General features: G+C 35.7%; 2 protein-coding genes across 5 annotated transcripts; one reads left to right on the top strand and one right to left on the bottom strand.

The window, feature by feature from the left end:
- Positions 1 to 70: 70 nt before the first annotated feature.
- LOC116298586 (TBC1 domain family member 15) lies at positions 71 to 20,816 on the bottom strand. Of its 3 annotated transcripts, none has more exons than XR_016120141.1 (17): positions 20,761 to 20,816; positions 20,509 to 20,607; positions 20,012 to 20,123; positions 19,151 to 19,367; positions 18,596 to 18,710; positions 18,174 to 18,386; positions 17,676 to 17,804; positions 17,457 to 17,560; positions 17,035 to 17,129; positions 16,493 to 16,612; positions 15,721 to 15,821; positions 15,313 to 15,412; positions 15,086 to 15,183; positions 14,543 to 14,659; positions 1,438 to 4,537; positions 1,069 to 1,230; positions 71 to 239 (listed from the first exon to the last, which is right to left on the bottom strand). XR_016120141.1 is itself a non-coding variant. In XM_031707100.2 (15 exons), exons 1-15 carry the CDS (start codon positions 20,800 to 20,802, stop codon positions 13,540 to 13,542), a joined length of 2,100 nt encoding a protein of 699 aa, XP_031562960.1. In that variant the 5' UTR covers positions 20,803 to 20,816; the 3' UTR covers positions 12,808 to 13,539. The 3 variants fall into 3 exon arrangements, 1 of the variants encoding a protein (XP_031562960.1); XR_016120142.1 differs by having other exon boundaries at positions 1,134 to 1,230; XM_031707100.2 differs by lacking the exons at positions 71 to 239; positions 1,069 to 1,230; positions 1,438 to 4,537 and adding an exon at positions 12,808 to 13,977.
- On the top strand, positions 4,486 to 12,385 carry LOC116298587 (neuropeptide FF receptor 2-like). 2 transcript variants are annotated; one of them, XM_089032180.1, is made up of 4 exons: positions 4,486 to 4,616; positions 9,414 to 9,642; positions 10,302 to 11,491; positions 12,188 to 12,385. In XM_089032180.1, the coding sequence occupies exon 3, from the start codon at positions 10,339 to 10,341 to the stop codon at positions 11,488 to 11,490; it is 1,152 nt and encodes a 383-aa protein (XP_088888306.1). In that variant the 5' UTR covers positions 4,486 to 4,616; positions 9,414 to 9,642; positions 10,302 to 10,338; the 3' UTR covers position 11,491; positions 12,188 to 12,385. The 2 variants fall into 2 exon arrangements, with proteins under 2 accessions (XP_088888306.1, XP_031562964.1); XM_031707104.2 differs by having other exon boundaries at positions 10,302 to 12,385.
- Positions 20,817 to 22,621: the final 1,805 nt, after the last annotated feature.

Below are 22,621 nucleotides of genomic sequence, written 5' to 3'. Positions count from 1 at the left end.
TATATTGCAGCCTCATTTACTATAGCGATTGTCATAGGATTGGACCAGTACATCAATACAACAGTGCAGCTTGTCGGTTTACTTAAATTTTAATTTTAATTTAGTCTTGACAATGAAAATATAGAAAGGAACAATTCAAAACAACATTCACTCCTTGTATAGTTTGAAAAATAATTCATTCCTATCCACCTTCCTTCTTCTCAGGACCAGCAGACTACCTTTTCATCATACACCTCTACCTATAGACAGGAACAAAGAAACTATATTTTTATTACATTTAATTATCATTCCCTTTTCCTAATTATTATGTAAAGAAATTTCTTCCTAAGGATTGGCTGAGGCCCCATTGAGAGGTTGGAATCCTAATAATTATAAACTTATAACAAATTTCTCTGGAACGTCACATCAACTGAAAATTGTTTCAACAATTTTGGAAACCATTTATTACAGACTGTAAGTAGCTAGATTATTAGCTACCTTGGGCAGCTCTAAGAGCTATGATAGTTTTTATTTCTTCCATGGTTTGTAACCCTTTAAACTTCCTCTATCTAGTACCTTATATATGCTTCCTTATACATGCATTCATAGCACATAGTGTAATATTAGTTATTTACATAGTGAAAGTGAAAAATCTTCAAAAAATGGTTTAAGGCCATAAATTCTGTTTTGACTTTTAGATTTTAATACAAATTAGAACTGCCTTGTCATTTCTAGAGTGTGAAAAGAACACGAGTTTACTGCATTAGCGTACAACAGTGAGCCAAGATGGCCGATTTAGGCATGACAGGTCAGCTGTTTGAAATTACTGTGTAAAGCCTGCACAATTTTTCAAGGCAAATGACTATGGCCAGTTAATTCTATAGCCTATTAGCTCTTAAATGATAACAAATAGAAATTTGGGGAAAAGCAAAAATAAATAGAAATTTTACTTTTTCTTACTCGGGGTAGCATTCACTCTAATGATATTTTAGCAGTAAAAGTCTTACGAACTATGCCAATAGTTTTGGTGACAAAGATAAGCAATTTAAAAAACAACTACAATAAACAAGATTGAGGTGTTCAAGCTACCTTATATAGATATTTCAACAACCAACAACTTGAAGATCTTGGTAAACCTAAACAAGGAAAATTACCCAAGATTTGAGGATATGCTGAGGTAGCTGGGATGGTCTTAACATTTCCTTTAACACCATATGCCACACAATTTTTCAGTACAAAAAAATTGCACACCTGTAAAGATAAAAGAAAGGCCATTCTAATAGAGGTAATTTCCATCTTGGGGAATAGTAAAACTTTCGAGTAAATTGACTTTGAATTTGAGTAAAAATTAGCTTACACGCGAATTTGGCCATCAAACAGTCTCCTATTTTAGACGATCAGCTTTCAACTAAAAGTTATAATTCAACAAAATTAAAACATCAAAGAATAATTTCTCACCTTAAAGAAAGATTTCTTCAATTTACTGGTTAGATTTGAAATACAACAGGAACAAAGTGAACCATGTCTTGAGGTTTTTCCCTTTCGGGCACATTTTGACGAGTGATTTATCTCCAAATAAAAGGACTATGTACTTGTTGATATGCTCATGTGCTAGTCCTTCATCTCTAGTTTTGATCCTCTTTGAAGCTCTTCCATCGAATGCCTCTAAATTCTGAGAACGTTGATCAGAAAACCCACAGACTGTGCATTCCAAACAAAAATGGCGTCTGAAATTCTTTTGTTTTCTATTAACGCGCGCATGCGCAGTACAAATTGCCTATATGCTCATCACATGAGTAAAGGTTTTTCTAGATCTTTCCCTTGATTTTGTCCGGGGTCTTCGCCTTTCCTCCCCCTGCAAAACCTAACACGCTAAATTCTAATTCGATCTGTGAGGTATTCGAGCCGTGACTTTGACCAGCCCAGAGGTTGTATTGGTTTAGGTATTGATCAAATTTGAAGAGTTTTTCCACCTTCAATTATGCCGACCTCGAAGACACTTTGCCAATCAGAAACCTGAAATATATTTTTCAATCCCTGAGGCAACCGCAGCGCAAATCAATCACCATCATGAAAATTTCGCAACACTTTCCACAACAATTATAATTAGGTGTTTACGTCCATAGCCAACGGTGAAAAATAAAGTGGCGTTTTGATATCTATGTAAAATGTCTTGAAAACGAAAAATATATATAATGACGAAAAACACATTTGACAGAATTTTAAACTCGATATCAAAGTTAATATGGATTACTTTTCACACGTCGTTGGCAACTCAATACTTTATTTATTATATAATTGTCAATGAAATATCTATTTTTCTCTATTTCGAAAAATTGATATCTTCACACGTGAAAATAACATGTTATTTTCACGTGTGAAAATAACACCATTGCGATGGCTATTCAAAAATACGCGGAAAGAATTGCCTGAAAAAGCCAAAACATACTTTCATTGATAATAATATAATAAACAGAATATTACATGGGCGCTTGGAGATACGAAATTTATCTTCTCGAGTTGAAAATCTTTTCAACACTCGAAGATAAATTTCGTATCTCCGCGCGCCCATGTAATATCCTCTATTTATCAATTCCTCTTATTTTTAAGGGCTCCAAACATTGCCGGCTATTAACAATAATAAAGTAAAGTTTAAGTTTCTTTCGATATGAAAATGAAAGTTGCTCAAGGTAACTAAATGAATGTATCAAACTATTACATTTGTACATTATGGATCTTCGACGTTCACAGTTTTTCTTTAAAATTATACATAAATGTCATTAAGAGAATTTCGTGTTTACCTACCAATTAAGATCAATAATTCTATTTGAAATTAAAAAAAAAAAACACAATAAATTAAGACATAAAAGATTTAATGAAGCAAAGATATAAAAAAATCAGCTAGCATGGGAAAATATTAGATAATGACTTTCGTATTTTCTTGCCATTTATCTTTTTTGAATTCATTTGTGGGCGTTTTTGATGATTTTCAAGTGACTCATTCTTTGGTCGGAAGTGCAAGTAAAATAGGAATTAAATTCGTATATCGAATTTTATTTCGATCGAAATCATGATATGCCCTCATATAATTTGTTTAATCTGTTTAGGGTTATCTAGGATCACGTTCAGTCTGCGATCAAGCAGCGATATATTTCAAACTGGATGAAAATTAGGTTATACCTGCCTGAGGTTTCTTTATCATTGTGTCTCTAGATTGCACTAGCGATTGAAAAGAAGTCATTTTCAAAACCTCCAAATATTATTAGATTGGTGTTAATTCGAAATTAAAAAACACAGGGAACAGAATTGAAAAACGAAATAATTGTAAAGGCCGGAGGCCAGTTTTTTTTTTTTTTTCCTTTTTTTCTTTTTCTTTTTTTTAACCGATTTTCCCACCCTTTATTTAATTTTGTTCTATTATTTATAAATATGTCAATGTACTACTTATGGCCGTATGGGAGGGCGTAAAAACAATGATTAAGTACTTTAAATAAATAATCATTTGCTTCCAGCAATTTTCAATCATGCAAAAAAGTAGTTAAGTGTTGTTCTCACCGTTAAGACAGAGTCAAAACATCAAATGATTAAACTTAACCCTTGTTTGCCGAATATAATTAGAATTGATTTAGAAGCAAAAATTAAGCTAGGCTTATAGCCATCATGTTTGGCCTATTGCAACCATCATACATGTCTTTTTGGATCAGCGTGACTTGTAGCACGAATAATCACAGGTATGACTTTAATTATTATAACGAATTATTAAAAGCAAAAAACAGGCAAAACCAACTTTTTTTAGTGCCTGTTGTAGCCGATACATCTCTTTTTATATTAAACTAGAACACTTTTCTTTATTTTGTCATAACCGAATCTCATGCTGGTGTTATTCTATTTAAACGAATAAGAAACTGTCTTTCTTGCAATTAAGCATTTTATTTTATTTTTATTAAAGAAAGTTCTCACAGGCTAACTTGTTAAAATGAGTGAGGAATGACTTATATTTGTTTTGACAAAGTCCTTTTAACGTTATTCGATGTGCTTCCAGCCGTTATGTCTCCCAATTTGTCATTACTCTCTAATAAAATATTTTTTATACTACTGGAGCTTTTGAAAAGACGGAAGAAAAACAATTTAGGAAGTGGATGGAAACGCCCTCCAGTGATCGTTAATTGTGAATGGAAGTCGCCTATAACGTTATGTTTAGACTTGCAAGAAAACCGCAGAAATGTCATAGAAGACCTAACAACCTAATGGATATCAACATAGATACCTTTTGCCGAAAACGATCTTATTTTTAGTAAATTGAATTGTTTCCCCATACCTCTTCATCTACCACTAGCTGATGTTAGATTTGAAGCGGTTTTGAGTGTTTTATGATAGATTGGTCACGTTATCGCTTCAGGGTTATTAAATGATCCAAAAACACAAACATTGAGCGGTAACCTAAGCACCAAACCACTTGAGCTCATTTGAGAAGGAACATTTAAGACCTTTTGATAGAAGATTGGGGTTCTGATAACATGGAAGCTCACTGATGCACCGACGACTGGAACCGGCTGAGCTGAAAGAGACATTCATCAGAAGCGACATTAGATTGGATGTTGTTACTGAGGATTGAGTATACGTTGAGTTTCCTATAGGTGAGTAGAATATAGTAACGTTCAAAAATATATCATTAGCAGAGCTTTGAATTTGTTTTTATTGCTTCTTCTCGTGAAATAAGAAAAACAAATTTCCTTCGATTTATCCGGCCTCATTCTCCTTCTCGTTCAAACTCAGCTATAAAGAACAGAAATTTAAAGTGCTCGTTCCTATTCTCGTTGTCGTTGTTGTTCTCATTCTCATTCTCATTCTCATTCTCATTCTCATTCTCATTCTCATTCTCATTCTCACTCTCATTCTCTCAAGCTCTCGTTCCCGTTCTCGTTCTCGTATACCCATTCTCGTACTTTCTCGTTCTCTTCCTATTCCGTTCTTTATTCGCTTGATCATTTCATAGTTTCCCCCCGGCTACGATCCCAAAGGAATAATTTTCCTCTCTTTCATAGTAAGCGTACTCTTCTTTCACTCTCTCCTTTTCTTTTCAAAGCAGTCGACAACAACGACTGTAATATAAAAATATTCATCAAAAGTTTTAAGTTTCATTTCAATTTTCCTGGCCCGTTGTCTAATCAAGGTTTATTTTTTATTCCCGAAACAAAATATATATTATAAGCATTTATAGCTATGAGCCGCTATTGATCATGCAGTGACAAAAGCATCCTTCACAATTGACAAACGCGCCGTTTCCTTTAATCCCTGGAAGCAGGCAATTTACTTTACATATTTCTTTACATTACCGCTCTTCGAGTTGTCTACTTTTAAAAAAAAAAAAAAAAGTTTCAACTGATTTTGACAATTTCTATTCCAAAAGATAAGGAGAATTTGAACAGGATCAGGTAAAACATTTACTTGCCCAATGTTTTGATAAACACATCGTTGCCCTAAGGTTTATTGATAAAGTTGATAGTTTTTTTGATGGAGTTGATACATTTTATCCCAAAAGATGGGAGATATATTTTAGATGGGAGATTGGTGTTATTTATCGGATGCAGTTGATATATTTTAGATGGGAGATTGGTGTTATTTATCGGATGCAGTTGATATATCTTAGATGGGAGGTTGGTGTTATTTATCGGATGCAGTTGATATATTTTAGATAAGAGATTGGTGTTATTTATCATATGCAGTTCATATATTTTTTCCCAAAGGTTGAGAGATTGGTTTTATTTATTAATGAAAATGATCTATTCTATCACCAAAAGATGGGGAATTTTGATAAGAAGAGCAGGAGAAAAATCAATTTGCTTGAACCATTATGTGCGGCAGTTTTTCATACTTGATGGAGTCGATCTATCATTATCTCACAAGATGAGAGATTGGTTTTATTTATTGATGAACTTGCTTGATATATTTTATCCAACTATGGAAGATTGGTCTTCTGGAGTTGATATATTTTAGATAGCAGATTGGTTTTATTTATTGATAGTTTTTTTGATGGAGTTGATCTATTTTATCGCAAAAGATGAGAGATTGGTCTTATTTATTGATAAGATGAGGAATCAAATGAAAAGAGCAAGGGAAAAAAATAATTTGCTCGAACCATTTTGTCTAATTTTTGATACTTGGACGATCACTATGTGCTGGAAAATGCAACGCGACAAAATGAATACCGAGAAGCCATGATAAAATGCACCTTATTGGACCTAGAGGCTAGGACTTCAAGTAAAAGCTTTCTTATTCATCATAGTGTTAGTATACTAAATAGCGGATTTCACTGATTGTAATAAATTGAGAGCTTAAAAAAGATGTTAAAAGCAAAAACCAGAATAAGACAGTAATTGATACCAAGCTGCTCAGTTTATTGCTTAGTCGTGATGAGTTTGACATAATTCACAGTATGAACAATATTTTTAAAACAGATGGAAACGATTTTTAATTGAAAGTGCTAAAAGCAAAAGCGAAATAAAGGGGGAGAGGAGAAAAGAGAAAATGAAAAGAATTCCGTTCTGGCTTTAATACGAGGTCGGGTAACAAAATAAACACATTTCTTCTACCCACCATGCATCCTGATTAATGGACAGTACATTACTTTATAATTACTTGTTTATGAATTTTAAAAATCTTACCTTTCAATAACTGATCAAGCTGCATTTAGTCATTGTAATAGTCGACTTCACTTAAAAGCTTTTACGAAGTCCGAATTAACCAAACGCTAGACACCCGAAAAAAACCTCTAGATTCTCGTTAATCATTCGTGACTCGAAAGCTTTTCTCCGGCATTAGTATTATTGTCTTTTATCAACACTGATTCTACAACAGTTTAGGCGAGTATACTTCGTCACTGTCCTAACTTACGCAGTTAAATTATATCATTCATCACACCAAGATTTTATGCCGGATAAATATTGGAAAGAGTGTTAATATTCACTAGTCTCTAGAGAAGTGTCTTGCTTGCAGAATATTTACAAATCAGTCAGCTAAGTTTTGCTAAAAAGAATATTTCTGAATTTGCTTTTCGAAATTTGTTACGAGCATGTATGAAACTAGGATTTCATTCCAAGTAAATCCAGATTTCTTGCTAAAATTTTCAAACCGCCTTTCCTTTTACAGCTGTATTTTTTCGGCTCAAATTAATTTAAACGAAATCGTTTGAGGGCGATAAAAGGGAACGCAAGAATCAAGTAATCGTGCGATAACTGAATAGGATATTATCAATAGCCGCTTTATTTTCTTAAAATAAAAATGCAATAAATCACTCAGTTTAAATGCGAGTTTTATAGAGTTTTATGACGACAACTTTACATAATTTGATAAAAAAATAAACTAAATCAAAAGAAAATGTTTTTTTACAAACTTGACAAGCATGGAAAATAAAGATTAATATCGGCTTTAACGGTTATGCGGTTGTCATATTAACGATATAAATTGCGATTGAAACGACCATCTTGAAAGGTTTTTAAATTTCATTTTCAGTTTTTCTTTCATAATGACATTGCACAGAATAGGCGCGCGGACCCATCCGGGAACTTTATATTCTTTTGGCGCGAGGTTCAAATCATGTTCATACACAGCAAGCCCAATTTAGATTAAAGTGAATGGAGAAAATAAAATCGGAAAATCTAAATAATAATCATTTTTAATTCGAGGTCAAGATAACGACCTCCGTAATACGAAAGAGTAAAAAAATAGATAAAAAATGCTCCAGAAAGTTTTTTTTCGCGCGCGCCTTTGTTTTCCTATCTTTAGGGGAATTATATAGGAAAACAAAGGAGCGCGCGAAAACAAATATTCTAGTGCATTCTTTATCTATTTTTTTACTCCTTCGCATTACGGAGGTCATTATCTTGACCTCGAATTAAGGGAAAAAATTACTATTTAGTTTTCCGACTTTATTTTCTCCATTCACTTTAATCTAAATTGGGCTCCCTGTGGCTCCTTGTGGGCTGTTTTATCAATGTGGGTGTTAATTTAGGATGTGAGCCAACATGCCCAGTTATGGTTGCTGTTAAAATCATAATTGATTATCCTGTTTTTTTGTGTGTGTGTTATTATTTTTGAAGTCATGGCACTTTCTGAAAGGGGAAAACATTATTACGCCTCCATCTTAACCTAGGAGAGCAGGGGCGGATCCAGGAATTTGTTCAGGGAGGGGTGCTGCGCCCCCTGCACCCCTCCCCTGGATCCATTACTGGGAGCCTGAGTAAGTTAAGAAAGAAAAGTGAATAATGAGCCAACCAAACGATTGTTGTATTCGAATTATGCATGCAAATTGTCGTAATGAAATCTTTTTTGAAATTTTGGCTGCCATCTTGGTTGGCATCCCTAATGTCAACGAGCGACCGTTTTAGTCATATATTTACACTAGAAATCTGTCGTAAACTTCGTTTGCCCATATCTCAGAAATAGATTTTTCAAGGAATTCTTTTGTTATATCATCCAACATGGCCGCCGTGTCATTTGAGATTTCAATCCCCTGAGAATGATTGAAAACCAGCAATAGCGTGCGCAGCCGTGACGTCATAAAAACGAAGACAAAGGCGAAATTCGGACAAGCAAACTTACAAGTTTACTTTCAGCAGATAATTTTCACAGCCGATCGCAGTTGATCTTAGTTTACATGGGTTATTATTGTAACTTTAAGTAAGAATAATAAAATCGGTTCGTATATCCTCGTAGCGGTTAAACAGAATGCAATGTTTGTCCGAATCTTTAAGCTATTTTTAGAATCAGCGCGCTGCGCTATTAAAAGCTGTTTTTTTTTTTTTTGTTGGTTCGCCAAACTACAGTCTTTTTTAATAGTTATTCGTTCGCTTCACCTGTTTGAAAATTCCTTGTGAAAACCCTGTATCTGCCGAAGATGAAACTGAAAAAAACGCGTTGAAAAAACAAAAAGCAATGGAAGAATATAAAGAAGTTTTTAGGCCATATTATGCTGAATTAATAAATTCAAAATGTATTTGCGCGATATCAGATAACTGGCGGGTTATTTCGGAGTCTAGTATTTGAGTTGCTCTTAGTTTTAATGGACTCGTTGTCCTTTCCTCTTATATATCCACTTTGCTCGCAATCAACTAGAGCATCCTTAGGCATACTTTAACCACTTTTGGTCAATAATCGAAGGCCTAGTGTCCAACTGAGTTTATTCTCTTCAAAGATCTATTAAGCTAGAACCAGACACGGAAAACGAAGCAAAATAGGAATTGACCTACCAAAAATTGATGCATTTAGCTTTCTCACAAACAGGGAAGTCCCAGAAAAGTTCTGAGTCTATCTAATAAGATGAGTTTTTTTTATTGGAGATTATCTAGTGTTCTTCCTTCCTAGCTACGATTCTATTAAGAAAATATAATGATATGTAGGTTTTTATTAATTTATTTAGTTTTATTCTCTTTTAGATTATCAGTATTATATGATATCCAGCTGCTTTGCCGTTGGTGGACTGATCAAGTGATACGATTGTTATATAGTCATTCTACACATTTCCCTAAAGGTTGGATGGCCACTCAAGGGAGATGCGATGATAATCCATTATGATACAGCCTTCATTCATGTCGCTATCCGTGGTCGTCGCAATTACGCAATGATAAATGAAAGAAACATGAGCCTAGTGAAGAAACGCTAAAGGTAAATTGTATTTCTGAAGTTAAAGTCAAAAGCCTGACAGTATTATTTTTTAATTTAATTTATTTTCTTTTTCACGTGAGGCGGGGCAGGGACACCACAACACCACAGCCAATTACTGTAGTGTTGTCGTACTCTAGTGCAAATCCCAGTTAATATATTTTACTCCTTCAGAACCCTCTTGCAAATTAACTAAATTTGCATCAAAAGTAGTTAACAAGAGGAGTTTTAGGAAGCACGCATATTTTAAATACAGACAGTAAAATGACAAAAAACTAGTGTGAGCTGCGTCGGTGTTTCTAATGAAACAGTAATGATAAAAAGGTAAATTATACACCGTGAAAAGATGAAAAAAACTTATTGACGTTTCGGACGCTAGTCCTTCGTCGGAGTAAACTTAAACAATACATCCGCAATTCCAAAAACCTTATTTTAAAGCCGGTAATATATCATATTATAGGTTTGTTTAATTAGCCCCAAATGGAGCGTTCAAATAAGAAAGTGCTACGGAAAACTGCGACTTGAAGACGCCAATAAGTGCTTGAATAGATAGTCTCGCTACTTAAAACACAGTGGAAATCAGCTACTTTTAACTAAACAATAATGATTTCTTGCACAAAAACTCACTTTAGTATATTTATTGAATTCGACTTTTTTCTTAGTTCCAGAGGAAACCATCATTGAGTGAGGTACATTAATATGGCCTTTAACACAAGCTTGATGTCGAGGGAAGCTTCAAACAGGTCGGTGAATGAGAGTTTTGGTTCTATCCTTTCTTGTAGTCAATACCGAGACATCAGTAGAGACTCGACAGTGGTGATAACTATCAAGATAACGGTTTATGCAGTAGCTTTTGTGCTGGCAATCATTGGTAATGCCACTGTACTGGCCATCGTTTTTCGACGAAGCAGCTTCAAAACAACAACCAACTTTTTCATCGCTAACCTAGCGATAAGTGACATTATAATGGCGGTTATTTGCATGCCAACGTCCATGTTCAGTATCGCAGCGAAGAATATATCTCATAGCTTGTTACAGGGCATTGCTGGAATTCTTATCTGCAAGATGCTGCCATTTCTACAGGGACTGGCTATCGCGGTATCCATTCTCACTATGTTCACACTTGCTGCAGATCGCTTCTTAGCTATCGTGTTTCCCTTTCGGAAGATTATCACGAAACGACGAGCTAAAGCGTTGATTGGAGGCCTGTGGGTTTTGGGGGTCATTTTCAATGCACCTTTATTGTATGCTATGAAACTACATGAAGATGGTGAAGTCAGGCTATGCTATGAAGACTGGGAACCCCATTTTGACGATGACAGAGCTTCGAAAGATTACACAATAGTGTTATTTGTATTTCTCTACGCTATTCCACTCGTCTTGGTGATCGTTTTCTACTCCGCTCTTCTGCGCGAGCTTTGGAGGGGCAAGCATCTTCATCATAACAAGACAGTTGCGTGTAAGGAGAACCAAGCGGTACTAAGAATGATTGTCACTGTCATCGTCACCTTTGCAGTTTGTTGGCTTCCAGTTCACGTGACAGTCTTCATTGCCCTATTTACTGACGATCAACTCATTAAAAGGTGTGGTCTAAGCCCTATCCTAGTTTTCATTGGCTGGTTTATGGGACACGTGAATAGCGCTCTAAACCCCATTATCTACTTCATCTACAACGAGAACTTTCGAAACGAATTTTTTAAGCTACTTCAAGGAGTGATGAGAGCGATTTTGCGGAAAAAACCGAGAATTGAAGAACGACCGTCTCTCTTGAAAACAAGATTTACCTATTACAAGACCTCTTCATTGTACAATGCTCTTAAAAGAAACTCTCGTTTGGATGAATCTGTGTAAAGTAAGAAAACACTTAAGAGCAAGCCAATCAGGATGTAATCATGTATACTACTTGATTCTACTCTTCTTCACAAAAGAACTTGTCCGTATTGAATTCAAAGTTGTCGAAATGCAAGAGTGCTTTTAGTGCAAGAGAGTGGGAAACGACACGACAAATACATCAGTACCGTATGTTTCCCACTCATGAATACGATAACCATCGTATTCGCATTTGATCATATTCATATGTTAATTTGCGCTTTATAAATATTAAACATTATTATTATTATTAACCATTCTTATGGGAAGCCCTTTTAGTAGTACGGCATGTCGTACCGTGTACGTACTATAAGTCAGTACCGTATGTTTCCCACTCATAAGATAACCATTCTTATGGGAAGCCATTTTAGTGGTACGGCAAGTCAGTACCCAAGTTTCCCCTTAAGCAAAAACCGCTTCATTGCACGACAGGTGTGCAGTTGTTTTTCTTAACGAATAAAAGCGATAAAAAAGATAGGGTCTTAGGAGTGCTCTAAGCTTATATCTAAATGTACGCTATGTCTTGACCTTCTTCCACCTATCCTTGCTGAATAAAACTACCTTCGCGCTAGCATAAAAAAAATTTGAAACTTACTTTCAAACTTGCCTTCATGACAAAATTTTAAAATTTAGTCATTTTTTTTAACTTAAGACTAATTCTTTCACATTGTCTTTATAGATACAGTATGGCCTTGGCTTCACTAGAGTGCAAAACATATATATGTGAAAATAACTTCGTAAGAAATTGCAGAAATTTGCACAAATTAGTTAGTTCAGTATAGGCCTCAATAGAACAAAACTTTTCACTAATTCGTACTATTTTGTTAGAGAGATTTTATTTAACCCGTGAAAGAAAAGTGACTATTTAGTGAGTACTACTCGATAAAAAAAAAAAAAAACCAACAAACAAACAAACAAACAAACAAAAAACAAAAAAAGAAAAGAAAACAATGGGCTTAGAGTGTACTACTAAATATTATGCGTATTATTTTTGCACGGGTTAGATAAGATCCCTCTAGTTGACTTGTTCTCGGATATATGCTATGTACTAAAATGTATATCCACTAAGTTGTTTGTACATATTATACAAAACGAGTTTGCTTTACTGTTGTTGAGAAACGTGCTGAGATGCATATATTATACTAGAGTATGTACTTGTAAATATAAAACAAGTAATCTGAACCAACCAATTTCCCAACTGAATTAAATATCAAAAATATTTGTCCGCAGAAAAAAAACATTTTTCTAACCGAGATTTTAACATTTTACATGCAGATAAAGCATGTCTGCTATCATTGCTTCTATCTTAAAGCATCTTTTATTATAAATTATTTTTTAGGTACGACTATAAGACAGAATAAGTCCATGTTATTTCTTCCCGCAAACGGCAAACATCACATTTATAGACAAATATTCTTTTCTTCAACTATAGTACCACTTGGAGATTTTTGACATTCTGTTTCACTAATTCTAAATTCATTACTTGTCAAGCTAAGTTCATGTTTGCCGTAAAAGAGATGCTTTAACTATTTTTCTTGTCCAATTTGCTGTGCTTTCAATTGATTATTTTCTCTTTGGTTTTACATCCTTGATAAGCTATTTAATGGATTATGGATTATTCTTATGAAAGACCCCCAAAATGTAAAGTAAGAAGCACTGAATGTTAATGCGATGCATGATAGGATAGCTTGGGTCATCCTCTATCATTACACGGCTTTATTTTCCAAGACCGAATTTTTTCTTCTGCAGTCAACATCGCCTTTAATTATTGTGCCTGAAGAGAGCTTTTCCAACCAGCTGCGAAAATGTCAGCCAATCAGAATCGAAAAAAATTTGCAAAACTGCGCTGTCACTTTTTTTCTCGAAATTATTGATTTTCAGGCCACCAAATGAAAAAAATGACGTTCCTAATGAGAGGTTGAAAACAATGACACGATAATTAATGAGATATATATATATATATTTTCGTGACGCCTCAGTTTTGCAGTGACGTCATTTCTACGTCACTATTTTAGATCAGCTGGAAGACATTTAAAAAATATTCTCCGCTTCTTCAGAGAGAACGATGATCTCGTCGTCAGAGCCATTTGTCTGAACATTTAGAGGGACATTATTGGTGAGGGGCTTGGACGAGATATCATGACATGTCCCATCCTCATGAACACTAACAATACTAAGATCATTAATAACTGATGAACAGAGATCATTTCCATTACTAGCACCATTCCTCTGCTCAGGGCCTCGTTCTTCGGTAACCGGGAGAAGTCTGGAAACATCCCGGCCGTGCATTCGTAAGAGTAGCGGGTCTGGTTTCTCTATATCCGGGGTCATCACTGCCACGTTTCTTCCAGTTACTATTGCCCGGACCTCCTCGGGCAGCTCTGGATGAGCCAGAAGTTGAAGACAAAGAGTCTCGGCTCCAATGAGCGTTTCATTGACGTCAATTTGGTAAGCGAGTTCATTGATATACTAAAAAATACAACAACCGCAGCTTTGAAGCGTAGAGTTACTATATCAAGATAATTGCTTGATTTCAGGCCGATAGGGGCTGGGGCCTAGCACTTTTTCCGAAGGGAAGTCATATTGCGCGAGTCACTTGATTGTTAATATATGCTCAAGAACACTAGTGTATATACTTGTTTTGAAAGAAAATGAGTGTTATTCACGGGAAAGAAGAAAGAGATTTAAATAGATTCAGCATTCAGATCACAAGAAGACGATTCCGTAGGAATTTTGAGGGAAAATTGGAGCCCAGATTGAAATTGCTCCAAGTTTCAGAGCAAAGGAAGATTGAAATGAGTTATTCCTTTTATGCGCAAGTTGTTTTCACAAACAACACTCACGCAGTTTCAATTCCAGACCTATATTATTGTTACTAAGTTTTTCTAAAACACCCGCCATTCTCGGCTTGCAGGTAACTATTAGGTAACTATAAATACATTGAGACACTATGGGTCAACCAGTGACAAAATGAATCCCTTACCTCCCCTCCCTGCGAACACAGTGCGACAGAAACAAGTGAATTATAACGTACCTTAAGGATTTCATTAAAACCGAAGTTCATTTCCATGATGAGTTGCCTGTGTTTGTCCAAGATAGCCAGACAAATTATCAGATGAAAGTTTGGCGACAGATTCTGAGTCCACATGGCCTGGGGAGATAGAAACGAATTATAAATGTCTGATGACTTTGAGATCAAACCTCGTGCCGTGACCCTTTACTCGTTATATTTTTTGTGCTAATATCCTGGCTACTCATGTGCTATGGTGCTCCATATGTGCGCAGTGTAATTAGTGTAACTTAGATCAGACCAGAGGTTGTTTCAGGGTTGGATATGTGAGTTAGCCATGCCCTGACTTAGATCAGCTCAGAGGTTGTTTCAGGGTTTAGTCTGTGAGTTAGCTATGCCCTGACTTAGATCAACACAGAGGTTGTTTCAGGGTTTGATCTGTGAGTTAGCCATGCCTTGACTTAGATCAGCCCAGAGGTTGTTCCAGGGTTCAAGAAAGCTACAGCGAAAGCAAGGAAGGTCAAGATAATTTCAATTTCAATATGCTTTATTGATCGTCAGACTCACCTCCCATAGTGTCATGATATCATCATATTGAAACTCTCTTTTAAAGTTGATAATCAGCCAACGGAAACAGAAATAAAGGTTGCCAGAATCATGTTGCTCTGAACAAAAATACGAAGCAAATTATTAAAAGAAAAAATGGATGGATGGATGGAGGGAGGGAGGGATGGATGGATGGATGGATGGATGAAAAGAAGGTTGGTGATTACCTTTTCACAGGAACAACTCACCTAGATAACTGTAGAACAAAGGATCAACAAACTTCAATAGTACAGCGAGCTGGTGAAGCTGCATCTTCATTCCTTCCTGATTCTCGTCAAAGTTGTGAGCCTAAAGTATCAACAGACAAAGTTTTCAATAGAGAAGCGACAACAGAGTATTGTAAAAGATTGATTGGATTGAATGAGGTGTAATATCACGCCTTGTGATTGGTTCAATAGGACCAGAATCTCTTGTACACTTTCTTTTGTTCAGTTAATTAGCAGCAATTGTCTTACTATTCTCATGAGGAAATGCTAATTTAAGAAAAATTGAAAATTCGCCAAGCATTATGGTAGTGGGAGTCAAATGACGCCATCATGCAAACGTCCTATTCCGTACCATGTAATGTATTCTGTAATATACAGTAATTCACGTACCACTTTCTTCATCAATCCAACGAAGCACCAGAAAGCATCCACTTCATTATCCATGATAAACAAAACTGGTGATAACAGATCACTCATTCCCTGCACGTAACCTAGGAAACGGGTTATATATTTCATTATAAACTGCACGTAACCTTGGTAACTCTTTATATATTTAATAACTTATTATAGGCAATCAAGACAATAACATCATCTGTAAGATATTCATTATTCGTTGTTATCGCTGAATTATATACATTGTACTGTATAGCTCTATATACTCCCCAAAGGCGATAGGCAATAGGTGAAAAGTGATAGACAAAAAGCGATAGGAGATAGGTCATTCCAAGAATAGCTGGAATGACTTGTGTTTCTGCTTCTTATTCTCGTCAAGAACACGGACCTTAGTGTTGAGACTGATTCAGTGTTATTTGTCACGGTAAAGCACATGTACTGTGTTACATAACAACATTTGTATACCAGAGAAACGTGTTTCCTTAAATCTGATTGGCTGAAAGCTTAAGAAAGCCTATATTTTACAACCCTCAAGATTTCATGCCACCCATGTAAGCTATGCCATCCATGTCGCTCATGTCACCTTTGCTCCCCAAGCCCCCCATGCTATCCATGCTACCCAGCCACCCATTGCTACCCAAATGCCACCCATAAAAACCATGTCATCCACGTCGCCCATGCCAACCCTGACCCCCATGCTACCTAATCTACCCAATCAACCCATGCCATCGGTTGCCACCCAATCCACCTGGCATGCGACACTACTCACCCAAATCAAAGTTATACATGCAGTATGTCATTAGGACATTATTCAATGTTGTAATGTTTTTGTTGTTAGGTTCCTCGATGTAGTACGGATGAGTACGATCTGTCCGCATTACATCTTTCTCTAAAAATATAAAACAATTTAAACTGAAGATTAGTCAATTGAACCCTGAAACAACCTCTGGGCTGATCTAAGTCAGGGCATGGCTAACTCACAGATCAAACCCTGAAACAACCTCTTGGCTGATCAATGTCAGGGCATGGCTAACTCACAGATTGAACTCTGAAACAACCTCTGGGCTGATCTAAGTCAAGGCATGGCTAACTCACAGATTGAACTCTGAAACAACCTCTGGGCTGATCTAAGTCAGGGCATGGCTAACTCACAGATCAAACCCTGGAACAACCTCTGGTCTGATCTAAGTCAGGGCATGGCTAACTCACAGATAGAACCCTAAAACAACCTCTGGGCTAATCCATGTCAGGGCAGGGCTAATGTTAAGTCTATAGATCCATTTTCTATCGTATGAGTCTCTACACACTTACCAACAAGTTGTTTTCTTTCACGGTATTCTGAGAAATGTTTCTCTTGCTTGGCTGATATAGTTTGCCATTGTGTTTTCATAGTTCTGTACTCCTCTCTAAAATAAGAAAGAAAATGAACAACTGTGAACATTTCCCTTTTTTCACCTTCTCCCTTCTCCTTGGGGCGGGAAATATGAGTGGGAAACATACGATGCTGATTTACGGCATGTTACACAGTATGACATGCCTTAAAATTGAAATGACTTTCATTCCTAAACCCTGGAAAAAACTTTGCAACTTTCCAAAAACAACCTACAGTACTGCTACAAATTTACCATATGGTTCCCCACTCATATGAAAACTGCACTATCAGCAGTCAGTCCCCAGAGAAGGAAAAGTAAAGTAGCTATTCTACCTAAGGACAGGTATATTAGTGTACTTACTCTTTAGCTTTGTTCAGAGCAAATCTTGACTGGAACGTGCATCCATACTTGTAATAACCTAACAAATACTTCCAGACTTCTCTCCTTAAACCTTTATCAATTCCCTGGGTAAGTGAAAACATGTAATTAAGAAATATATGTATATATATTTTAAAGGGAACAAAGGGAAAGAAAACTCCCCTTTCGAGGTCCTAGCAATGGACCTGTCAAGTCACTTACCCCTTTGAATACTTTATCATGCAGCTTTTTTATGTTGATAACTCGGCCATTACTGTCCAGCATTGACTTCCAACCTTCTTCCCTCAGAGGCTCTTCTCGGCTGACCATAGGAACTTCTCCAAGGCAACGCTATAAACATGATTATAAATGTATTATACTTTGATACTGTCAGGCTATTAGACGTCTTTCCCATTTCAGTTATTCCCTTGAGTATCATTTCTTTTGTTTAACTGTTGTACGTGAGAAGACATGTGAATATGGATACAAATCAAACAAAGAATCTTATTCTCAAGAGAATGACACGTGGTCTGAAAAAGGAGAACAATACTCCAAAGACCTACTGTAAAGAGGACTCAATAAATCTTGAATCTTCAAGGCAATTACATTTCTAACGGTCAAGTTAGCAAATGAGCAGTTGCGTCAAAATCAACACCTCACCAATAATTATTGTTAAAAATCAGCCATTGTTCAGATGAAATCCTATCAAGTGTGACCTACCCGATGTGGAATGTTCCTCTCAGAAAGAGAAGTTGCTTCTCCCAGATCCTCAAATTCTGCATCTTTCCTTGGTGAAGTTGTACTGATCACCAAAGGATCATCCATCTCTGCAAGGTTTGGCCCTGATTGCATTACATCCATGGTATCTCGGAAGTATTTTGTGACCTTGGAGAGTGCATCCATACCATCGTAATAGGCAGCATTAAAAAAATGCTGTAACAGATGAATAACAAATTAGGTGCTGGTAAAACAGGGAAATCCACTAGAGTGGTTTTGGGCCATGTCATGAAACTGATGACATCCTTTGAATTTTTTAAGTAAAAAAAAAAAAAAAGAAGAAGACAACAGAATTAAGGTAACTAGGAATCATGCAATTAAGGCATGTCTTTACCATGGGTTTACTCTGTAGATAGAGTACTTACAGATATATATGATGTTTGTGGGGCTCCCTCAGGAAATAACTGTAACTGGGTTAAAGACATTCGTAATGCTTTCTGTTCATCATCCACTAAAAACAGCTTATGGTTTGTAGCTGACCTGAAAGAAAAGATGACAAAATTTAGCACCATGCATCATCAATGTATTCATGCTGACATAAGGTGTGATGTGGCATCAGTATCCACAATAGCATAAGAAGAAAAAGATGTCCACTCATTGTTAATAGATTTATGCTTAAAGATAGTTTTTACTTGAGAAAAAAGCTAAATGCCAAGAGTATAGCTACAAGCATTTTTACGCTGTGTTTTTGAAACATCCCTTCTTATTCACTCACTTTTATTATTCAACATACCAATGCACTCCCAACTTAGTAGTAATGAGATATAAAGATTATACTTTGTTGGACAATCAAGAGAGAGCTAGTCTCCAAACTGTGTAAGTGAAAGCCCAAAAATCAAAGTGGAATCTAGAGGTAGATCTTTAAGAAAAACTGGAAAATCCATAGAAAACCTACTCAAGCTATACTCAAGCATGTGTACCTTGTTATCCAGATATATCTTTGCAAGTTTCTGATAAGATTCATTATTCCGCCTGAATGAAAGTGTAACGCCGGTAATGTATTTGAATCCTTTAAGATAAATACAATATACGACCATGCCAGTCTTGGATCTGAGCGTCGTATGGAATGAAGTTTCTTGATATCAAAGTGAATGGCATATTTGGATTTCTCTTTCTTCTTCGGACTATTCTTCTCATCTTAGACAAACACAAAAAATACATAATCTTGTGAGTACAAACCCCTATAGAACTTTCTCTTTTGTCATTGTCATTCATATTCAAAACAAGAGCAATTGTAATACTCCCATTTCGAGTTTGCCTTTGCTCAGTCTTAGCCTCGATTATGTACAAATGTGTTCTTTTCTTTCATTAAGGTCCATTGTATAGTAAGGAATGTACGCACTAAGGAACAATATGAATTGATTAAAATGCCACGGGTTTTGGTTGAATAGCTGAATATTATAACACACAACTGAGACTAAGGTTTGAGCAAAGAGAACTCAAAACTGGAGTACTTGTGTTTGATAAAAGAAAGAGAAAAACTGGTCTAGTGAGATTTGCACAATAATTAAATAGTACCTTGGGATTGATATCAAACTTAGTAGGTGCAGAGGTAGGTCCAAAATTTTTTTAGGGAGGGGTGCACACCAAGGTTTTTTTAGGGGGTGCCCCATTTATGTTCAGGACTTGTGCATCAAAAGGGGATAATAATGAAGTCATACACTTCTCTCCTGTTCTGCAGACCCCTGCATGTAAACACTTTTATCTCCTTTTTGTTCATTAGCGCCAATATAGGGAAAGAGATATTATATAGTGAGATTATTTTATAATGTATTGTAAACCTTTTTGCTTGTTCTGGGTAACCAGATTCCATTCAGAATAATCGCTACTTTGCAGTTCATAATCATCATCTCCGAAATCACAGGGTGACCAATCAACAAATGTACTGTTGTCCTGAGAAATAATTAATATAAGTTACTATATCTATGCAACTCTATGAATGGGGAACTGATTTTTGAAGGGGTGGGGGGAGTCTGCATTGATTATGGAATGCAATTTCCAAAGGGTAGAGAGGGACTGCATTAAACGACTGTTGGGGGAGGGGAAAGAAGCCATATTTGGATTAAGATATATTATGGATGTATTAAATAACAGATCGAAATATTAACTAACATCAAACATAAGCTTATAATGAGCTGACATATATAATCTTATAAAGTTAAGCTAATAAGTTTATGGATGCTTGCTCAAAGGATCAACAAGAGATATTATTAAAATAGTTAATAACTAGTTTGTTAGCACAGGTTTCGCAGAAAATAAGTTATTAATATTTGCAAACCTTTTCTATCAGGCTGACTCGTCCAGGGATGATATTAGCGCTGTGTGTCGTAGTAGGGACAGCAGTATGAACAAACACACCATCTTGACTGTACACGACCTAGAACAAAAATAAACCTTTAAATCCTTGTACAGCGAGTATTTTTTTAACTTTTCTAAGAAATAGCTAAATTAAATAATATTTCTTTTTGCTCAAGGGTTTATAATTTCACAAATAAGCAATGATATTATTCAATTTTTAAAAGAGAATCACCTTTTCTTTCGTTTCTGTTTTGGCCTGCGATGCGGCGGCCATCTTGTTTTCAGATGTTTTGCGTTACGTCATGTATTTATAAAAAAGGCCTGGATCCTATGACGTCACTCGAACATGACGTCGACTGCTATTTTAAACATTATCTTAAAGTAATCATAAATTCAAAATTTCGCAATCTAACACGTTATGTTGAAGACTGTAATGCGTTTTCAATAAACGTTTTCTTTACAAAAGATACCACAGAAACCAGCCATTCGATATACATTGTAAGAAGAGTTTACCAATTTTGTATGAGGCTTACACAAATGCATAGGTAGCCCAAGCTTGGTTTCTGTGGTGTTATGCTATTAGGAAATGTATAGGGATTCATCAAAAATTTCAATAAAATCATTGAAACGTAAAATAAAGCCTCGAAATTTTACCCGATCATTGAGAAATAGCACTTCGTTTGGTCTGTTTGGTTATTTTTTGAATTTAGCCCGTCTTAAGATTTTTTTTTACTGGTCAGGAAAAAAAATCCCACAGAAGGCAAGCTTGGGCTACCTGTGATAAATGACGGGGAAAAAATTATAATATAAAATGAAAATACAAAGCTTTTAATTTTCAAAATAATAATTAGAGATTATCATTTAAGGTGACTGCCTACTTTTGGAAATTGATTTAAACTTTTTTTAAAACTTCGATTTTCCGAATTAAAATTTAATGCTGATTCCAAATCTGGAAAGAAAAATAGGGTGTCCCGAGCTCGTTTTCGAGATAATCAGCTTTTAATGGAAGCCTACGCACGAGCTTTTAGAGTAAAAATTGCGCCAAAGGAAGTGATTAGAAAAAAATTAAGATTCATGAGATAATAGCTATTTTAGTCAGGTCTCTTATGGTCTTGATCGTTACAGAGCTTACAAAAGCACCAAACTTGGCATAGTTGTAGCTTATGGTAGTACTATCAATGTTAGAGGGGGAGCCCAACGTAAATTGTCCTTTAAGGGAAATTACGGAGGATTTACTTTTTCAAATTTCACGAATTGGGCTCCCTGTGCTTCTTTTTTAAAATATATTCATTAAATATGTAAAATCGTTTTGAATAAATTTTACATGCTATTTACCCATTGGAATGCATTATCTGTCATGGCTATCGATTACAACCCCAAATCTTAACAAAAAAGCTACTTTTCGGCATCTCTTTCAAACACTAGTGGCCAGTCTCACTCGGCTGTTGGCTAAATCCAAGATGGCGGCCCCCAGACTTACCTACAAAACCTGTAAGTAATTTTGCTCTTAAAAGGCCGTAATCTTGCTATTTTTATATTGCAATATATATAAAAGTTTGGTTTAACAGGCTTTCTTTGAAGTTTAAGTTGTTTTTCGAATTAATTAGCTAAAATTAATCGAAAATATAATTATTTCAGAATCTGAAATGGAAATATCTTGGAATCGATGCATCATATGCCAAACAACTACAACAGAAGATTTAAGATGTCCTCTTAGAGCATCTGGTTCCTGTTATGAACCTGCATCAGTCTATGCCTCTTTTCTTCAGAATGTTTTCTTCAGAAAGCATCCATTGAGTTGGTTGAGTATATTGAGATTTATATTAAGGAAAACAAGCTTCTTTTTATGCTATCTGAATTGCATGCACTTTATATAATTCGTCTTGAAGCTTTGGGCGTTTATAAGACTGTAAATAAGACTCGACTGAAGAATTCATCGTTAGATCAGTTTCATGATGCACAAGAGCAAAATGATGGAAAAAATGTTTTCATAGTTTTCACGAAAGCATTAAAGGGCATGGTTAAAGATGCAATCAAGATTAAAAGGGACTTCTCCGAGGACGCCACAATACTGGCCAAGGCTTCCGCAATTG

This window comes from Actinia tenebrosa, unplaced genomic scaffold (genome assembly GCF_029948245.1).
Source record: "Actinia tenebrosa isolate PJP-AT-01 unplaced genomic scaffold, QUT_ActTen_1.0 PGA_scaffold1__47_contigs__length_23844297, whole genome shotgun sequence".
NCBI lineage: Eukaryota > Metazoa > Cnidaria > Anthozoa > Actiniaria > Actiniidae > Actinia > Actinia tenebrosa.
This window is presented reverse-complemented; position numbering and strand designations above follow the sequence as displayed.

Excerpts from the sequence above, each read along its gene's own strand:
- LOC116298587 (XM_089032180.1), top strand. The coding sequence starts at position 10,339 with ATGGCCTTTAACACAAGCTTGATGTCGAGGGAAGCTTCAAACAGGTCG.
- LOC116298586 (XM_031707100.2), bottom strand. The coding sequence starts at position 20,802 with ATGGCCGCCGCATCGCAGGCCAAAACAGAAACGAAAGAAAAG. Across the intron at positions 18,387-18,595 it reads CACAAACATCATATATATCT|CATTTTTTTAATGCTGCCTA; the intron begins GTAAGTACTCTA and ends CATCTGTTACAG. Across the intron at positions 15,184-15,312 it reads TTTGTTCTACAGTTATCTAG|AGCAACATGATTCTGGCAAC; the intron begins GTGAGTTGTTCC and ends ATTTTTGTTCAG.